The following is a 7,709-nucleotide window of genomic DNA, read 5'->3' on the forward strand; positions in this document are numbered from 1 at the left end:
GACACAAGCCATTACATGCGAGGATCTAGTGGGACACCACTGTCGACATTGTTATTTATAAAGCCATTGCATCATAATTTACATTGGCTTTATAAAAGGCAGTGGCGACAATGATGTCGAAGCATTTTGACTGGTGCCAAATTAATGGTATTTTATGTATATTTTTAGAAAAACTTTTAACTTTTTCTTAACAAAATGCACTTACCTATTTAGAAATAAAACTTATGACAGTAATATAATGATATTTTTGGCTAACACCTATTTTATAATAATTCAATTAAACTGTAAACACCAAAATATTATCAACTTAATCAAATATAGAACCTGATATGTCAAATAGCCATTTAACGACAAAGGTGGGGCGTACAATGTCACTGTTCTTTATATGGACAAATTTAAGTACAGTGGGTTTACATATTTTGTACATATATGCGTATATATTTCTTTCGGGAAATTTAAGAATATTATAATTTGAGATTTTTTCCATAAAATAGTTTAAATGAAGTAGCAAAAATGGTACCAGTGAATGTAGAGTCAAAAATAAGAGGATTGAAGTAAAAATACCTTATATGAAAGTTACACCCCTGAAGCGATATACCCTCTTAAAGGAGGGGATTGAAACTCACATTTTAATTTTTTTCTTTAACATGAGGAATGCTAGAGATGAAACTTGGTATGAGCATCCTACTAATAAAGAGACAACTTTTCAATATTTGTTCGATCATTGGCGTATTTTATAAAGGAGTGAAACAGTCGACCCCATTGCAATATTTTATTAGAAATTTTTTATATGAAGCAAATTATTTATTTAAAAATATTTATTGAGAAGACTGATTTATTGCGCAACTTTTTTACCTCTTGTAAATTTTCGATAAAACCGAGTTTTCTAGTAATAAAATTAGATGCTTCATCGTTCACTAATTAATAAAATTTGTAAAAATAAAGTAAGTAGGGGGATGTTATAACAAATAAATTGTTATTTATGATATTAATAAATTGACACTTTCTGTCAACCAATAATTAGTACCAATTGATTAATTTATTATCAGAATAATTATGGCAAATAATATTTATACCAATGATGAATATGTCGACATGTTCCAAGTGTTTTTCGAATCCAGAAAAAATAGTAATGCTGCAGTAAGATTATATCACCAAAGATATCCAAACTGACCGATTCCTCCTTGACAAACATTGGCCTCGGTGGAAAGAAGGCTTCACGATACTGGTAAAATTCAGCCCAATCGTGAGGGTAACAGAAGAAGGCGTAATGTCCGAACTGTTGAAGCTGAGGAAGCTATACTGGAACATCTAGAACAAGACTGTGGTACAAGCACAAGCCAGGTGTCCAGACAAATATAAGTTTCTCAGTTTTGTGAGGAATGTAGCTCATGAAAATCTTTTATACCCTTTTCACCATCAGAATTGAATGACCCTGATTTACCTAACCACGTTGATTTTTGACAATGGTACATTAATATTTCCAGGCACGACTTAAATTTCCTAATAAATATACTTCCGATGAAGCAAATTTTCCTAGAGTAGGTGCAGTAAACCATAATGTTCATTTATGGTCGGAAGAATATACTCATGAAATATTTGTTTGAAGATGTCAACATAATTTCAGTTGAAACATTTGGACGGGAATTGTAGGAAATATTCTAGTAGGTCCTTTTATTCTTCCACACAGGCTTAGAGCGGCCGAGTATCTTAGATTTTTGAGCGAAAATCTTCCAACATTACTTGAGGATGTACCCCTCGCTACACGTTAGGTGATATGCACGATGGGGCTCCTGCACATAGTACACTTGCCATTAGAGAATGGTTAAATTTAAATTACCTGAATCGCTGGATTGGTCGTGGTCGTGATGCCCCTGTTTGTTGACCTGCATGTACACCTGACCTAACGCCTATGGATTTCTTTTTGTGGGGACACAAAAAGTATTGTTTATGCAACTCCTGTTGCCTCCTTAGAAGAACTACGCTTAAGAATATTTCAGGCAGCAGATGACCTTCGCAATAACCAAGAACTGTTTGTGCGAGTGCGTTATAACTTCAACAGACTTATTAGGTTATACTTGCAGCAAAATAGAAATAATTTCGAGAATATTCTTTAAATTTAATTTTGCATTTCTTCTTTTTCGTTTGCATTAAATTTTATTTCAGATAAATAACTTTACCTAATACATGTCCCATAGTCATAAGTTATCAAATATTTTTCATTAATTAATAGCAAATTATTCTTAATGTTATTATTAAATTACCAGCTTATTGATAGAAAGTGTCAATTTATTAATATGATAAATAACAATTTATTTGTTGACATCCGCCTACTTTATTTTTACAAATTTTCTCAATTACCCCTTTAGTGAACGATGACGCCTCTAATTTTTTGACTAGAAAACTATCGATTTTATCAAAAAATTACAAGAGAAAAAATTGCGGAATAAATCGGTCTTCCCAATAAATATTTTTAAATAAATTTAATATAAAAAATTTCTAATAAAATATTGCAATGGGGTTGACTGTTTCACTCCTTTATAAAATAAGCCAATGATCGAACAAATATTGAAAAGTTGTCTCTTTATTAGTAGGATGATCATACCAAGTTTCATCTCCAGCATTCATGTTAAAGAAAAAAATTAAAATGTGAATTTCAATCCCCTCCTTTAAGAGGGTATATCGCTACAGGGATGCAACTTTCATATAAAGTATTTTTACTTCAATCCTCTTATTTTTGGATCTACATTCACTGATACCACTTTTGCTACTTCATTTAAAAACACCCTGTATAGATAAATAAATTTATATAATTATTATATTTGACGTCCAATAAAAAAAATAAAATTGCAATACTTATTAAAATATTCTATGCCCCAATCCCCAAAATAAGAAAAAGTAAAAAAAATGTATCTGTAGCACAGTCTACTGTCCGTAACAAGAAGTATTTAGGAAAACTACTAAATTATATATATATATAACACATCTAACTACCTATAAATAAAAAGTAGGCAGTACGGAAATAGTGTGTAAAGCAAAGAAAAATGAGAAAGGACCAAAAAAACTTTAACAAATTATTAATTTAACGAGGAATCATTTTTATTCCCATCCAAAAAGAAAAAGTATATATATAGATACATTTAAATACACTTGAAATTAAATAATCTCTTAGACATGTCTGTGTTTCTACAAGTGGCACAAGTAAAAAATGAGACTGTTATACTTCTCAAACAAAGCTACAAACATTTTTATACTCTCATTTATTTGAAATATTTAAAACAGAAATTTCAATCAGTAAATAATTTTTTTATTCGTATAAAAGATTGTCTACACAAACATACATAAAGGTAGTAAGAAATATTCCACAAGTAATAAAAGTATTTCTTTTTCCACAAAATATTTCAAATGAAAAACACACCAGAGTCAAGCAACCTTCTTCGACTTAACAGAAGAAAATCACTTTCGACAGATAATTTTAAGCGGTATCCTTTCTCATAGAAACACTTCACGAATGATACACTGAGCGCAAACATTCACTTTAATTAAAATCTAATGTACTCACTGTAAATTTCAAATTTATCATTTAATTTTAGACAATAAAATCAGTATGAGATTAGATGAACTAGGTCTAAAACTTAGATTGGGAGAAGTTGCAACTTAGAAAAAAATTGTGTAGCCATAATTTTGAAGCACAAGTTAAAAGTAGCTAAGGTAGATACTTCTGCGATAGTGCTAATCGATAAAACTTTGTTCCACACATGCCTTTACTCGTTTTTCATATTCCCTCCTATTTTCTTTATATAGTTGTGCAGCCATCGAATTGGCAGGTGAGTTTGGATTAGGATCACTTAAAAGCGACTGAAAAGATGAAATTCAGTTAAAATTTTTCTAAAAAGCTAAACGTTAATCACTACAATAATAATGTTCATAATCAAAATTTGATCAGTCTGCATTAGTAGTCTTTCCGAAGTCAGTTGAACATGTAAAAAAAAACGCCTGGCAATAAAATTTAATGACTTTCATAGGCGTCCCTAAAAAAGTTTTCTGCTAAAGGTAAAAACATAATTTGTATACAGGGTGTCCGCGTTTTTTGTAGCAGGACTTTCACAACTTGTACTAAAAGTCCTTTAAAAAAAAAGTTCATGTAAACATATATGTATAGATGCGTCGTTTTCGATTTACAGTGTTCAAGTTTAAAATGAGAATTGATTTTTTATTCATAAAACGAAAACTCCTTTTTAGACTTTGTTGAAACTTGGCAACTTTGTTTGTAATAATAATAATACTCATTTTCTCACATAATTCAATTAATTGGCGTCACAACAAGATACCAGCTTGATAAAAATAGAAAAAAATATGGTACGCCACTGCTTTTTGGTAAGTTTGAAATTTTTATCAGATTTAGCTATCAAAAATACAACTTTCTTTGTTATTTAATTTTTTTCCTATCGCTCTGTTTAGTCAGAAATAAAACATTTTCATGAATAGGTTCGAGATTTGCTTAATTTATTTATTTACTTGTTACAAAGTGTGCCGTAAATATGTCTGTTTTTGAGTTGCCAAGGATTTTTTGTTGGGACCTTACATCCTGCCCAATAGATTAAGCAGTCAATTATTTCTTGAATTTTTAACTACCCAGCATGATAACATGCTAGACGATGTTCCTTTTCAACAAAGAATAGACTCGTTTTTTCAATTAGAGGGATGCCCTTCCCAGTACTCTTTGGTGGTACGAAACTGGCTGAATACAGAGTATCCACAGAGATGGGTGGATCGTGGAGGTACAGTTGGGTGGCCTCCGCGACCGCCCGATCTAACATCTCTGGATTTTTTTGTTTGGGGATTTATTAAGGATGCAGTTTACTCTACTCCTGTTAACTTGCAAGAGGAACTTGTACGACAAATCCGAAACGCTGCTCTCAGAATAACTCCACATCATTAGGCGGTCTTTGATACGTTGCTATAATTTGTGTGTAGAACGAAATGGCAGGCATTTCGAACAGCTCCTTTGAGGTCTATTTATACAATAAATTGTTTTTCCATACCGTGTTGTTTATTTTTTTTTTATTATCTTACAATAAACTGTGTGAAACAAAAAGTTTTATTTCTGTCTAAACAAAGCGAGATAGGAAAAAAGTAAATAACAAAAAAGTTATATTTTTGATAGCAAAATCTGAGAAAAATTGGACACTGGAGAAAATAGGACAAATTAAATTATGTGAGAAAATGAGTATTATTATTACAAACAAAGTTGCCAAGTTTCAACAAAGTCTAAAAAGGGGTTTTCGTTTTACGAATAAAAAATCAATTCTCATTTTAAACTTGAACACTGTAAATCGAAAACGACGCATCTATACATATATGTTTACATGAACTTTTTTTTTAAAGGACGTTTAGTACAAAAATTTCTATTATATGTTCATTTGGCCAACAATATATTTTGATTATTTATGTCCTCAAACAATTTTATTATACTGATGGTAAATTTCTTTTTGTTCCGTTTCAAAAGGTCTCCAAAATACCATGTTGTAATAATATTATTTCTCCCTTTCTCAATTGTAATATCAATGATTAATAGAAGGTGCCTATAATAAATTAAAATCCCCCCCCCTCCACCACAACAAGGAAGGGGGGGGGACTAATTTTAGCACTAACATATTCCCTCCATGGAATTATTAAATTTTGAATATGGACATTATTTTCATAGAGTGCTTATTTCTCGAGTTATTTTCAGGTTAAAAAAATCACCCAGTATATTTTATTAATTTGAAACTTCTTGTAAACAATTTCGTAAAACTTGTAAAATAACTATTCACCAATAAAATTTTGACTAACTCTTCAATGAAATAACTTCAAATCAAGACATGAAACTATGCAAATTCAAACATTAGAAAAAAAATTCCCACATATTTTCCTAAAAGAAATTATAAACTATTAAGTGGTATGATTAAAATGATATTAATGAAACACATTAATCATATTTACGAGGGTATTTTCTTTCTTATCTTATTGAGGCAAAACTGGATGAGCATGAATATTAATATATATGTGTTAATATTATTCATGTAAAATTCGTAAACTGTGCAACAAACTTGTTTATTTGATGAAAAGTTTTTAATAATCAATATTTCATATTTAAAAACACAGTTACAAACAATAAATCTCTATATATTTGGTATATCTTAGTTTCTGTCACAAAATATCGATTATGAAATAAATTTGGACTAGTTTATTGATTGTCAAAGTACATATTTAGAGATTGAATGTATTTATTTATTACCTATTAATTTTGCATCATAAATACTCTCTAAATTTCTCCTCAGAACAATAATTTAATAAGCATATGAATAAAATAAATAACCTTCACAACTACGAATAATATTAACCGTTTTCATTCAACACATTAATAATTACAAACCGATGTTAATAAAATTGTAACTTCGAAATTCGAATTCTAAATTTTTTTAATATAACTATCAAGATGATGGTGTTTACTGTTTACTACATTAATCTAAAACTATTTCAGAAACCAGTTGCATTAATCAATGCAGTCATTTTTTGGTGATTCATTAACAGTAAATTTTCACATGTAGTAAATAAATCTTAACTAGCTGAGGATAATACACATATACTGCGCATTGTATATTTTGTAGAGATGAAGGTTATGATGTCCTTATAGCCAGTGACCTACTTCACTTACTTGAATTGAAGTCAATATAGCAGATACATCATATGTAGGGCTCCATCGATTCTGTAAAATATCTAAACATATACCCCCATCAGCATATACATTAGGGTGAAACATATGACTGACAAATCGAACCGTAGGCGGTTTATTTGGATATTCTTCTGTAAATTCGATAGTTAACTTAAATGTGCCATCCTCAAAAGGGGTATCATGTGGGCCAAAAATTACAGCATTCCATATCATTATGTTATTGTCAGTGGGGGCCCCACTAACTCCAGTTGGAGGATCTTCTTGTAATCTAAAAAGATAAAATATTGGTTTCATGCAATAAAGTGACTATTTTAGGATAATACGCAAATTATGTACTTTTTTAAACAAAAATCAAGGTGAATTAATGAAGATGAATCATTTACAAACCGTTTAAAATCTCTCATAAGGCGTCGACGGGCTGGAGTAGACATTTTAATTCAAAATAAATTAATTAATTATAACTAACTAAAATGGTAATATAAAGCTTCTATATTACAAAACACGGATAATTTACAATTATTTGTTCGTTTAATTAATGTCTGATACACACAATAGAACTTGTACTTGCATGACATACGAGTAAGGACGTCTTATAAACAAAAATAGCACTAGAATTTGTAACACAGAATGATGAATAGGTTATTCTGGTTAGGGATTTTTCGCAATAATTTACTGTTAGTTTTTATGTTTCCCCCACTGAGTTTTCTGTATTTTGATGAATGAATGTAGCAGAAAGAAATCTTCTACTCCACAATTCGTATTCTAAGGATTCGCCCCCATGGCACAGAAATCAGAAAGGAAGAACTCCCAGGATTGTAAACTTGTGAAGGTGAATTGCTTTTCCAATTTCCATTGTCTTAAACTGGTCTTAAACTTAAATGTATGTCGATTCTGTACCATGCATTGTGGACTGTGGACTCGCTCTGAATCTAATTATTTCTAATGTTGACTTCAATGAGGATGCGAACCAACGAGTGTAGATAAATGAGTC

At 30.4% G+C, this 7,709-nt stretch overlaps 1 protein-coding gene across 1 annotated transcript; it reads right to left on the reverse strand.

Moving 5' to 3' along the window:
* Positions 1-3,285: 3,285 nt before the first annotated feature.
* LOC108916262 (ubiquitin-conjugating enzyme E2-17 kDa) lies at positions 3,286-7,344 on the reverse strand. The gene is made up of 3 exons (XM_018722471.2): positions 7,106-7,344; positions 6,701-6,986; positions 3,286-3,858 (listed from the first exon to the last, which is right to left on the reverse strand). The coding sequence occupies exons 1-3, from the start codon at positions 7,147-7,149 to the stop codon at positions 3,733-3,735; spliced, it is 456 nt and encodes a 151-aa protein (XP_018577987.1). The 5' UTR covers positions 7,150-7,344; the 3' UTR covers positions 3,286-3,732.
* Positions 7,345-7,709: the final 365 nt, after the last annotated feature.

Source organism: Anoplophora glabripennis, unplaced genomic scaffold (genome assembly GCF_000390285.2).
Source record: "Anoplophora glabripennis isolate ALB-LARVAE unplaced genomic scaffold, Agla_2.0 scaffold2331, whole genome shotgun sequence".
Lineage (NCBI taxonomy): Eukaryota > Metazoa > Arthropoda > Insecta > Coleoptera > Cerambycidae > Anoplophora > Anoplophora glabripennis.

What these genes read in the sequence shown, in the direction of transcription:
- LOC108916262 (XM_018722471.2), bottom strand. Translation starts at nt 7,149, where the DNA reads ATGTCTACTCCAGCCCGTCGACGCCTTATGAGAGATTTTAAACG. An exon ending in CTTATGAGAGATTTTAAACG is followed by an intron (nt 6,987 to 7,105) that starts GTTTGTAAATGA and finishes TTATCTTTTTAG; the next exon opens with ATTACAAGAAGATCCTCCAA. An exon ending in CTATATTGACTTCAATTCAA is followed by an intron (nt 3,859 to 6,700) that starts GTAAGTGAAGTA and finishes TCATCTTTTCAG; the next exon opens with TCGCTTTTAAGTGATCCTAA.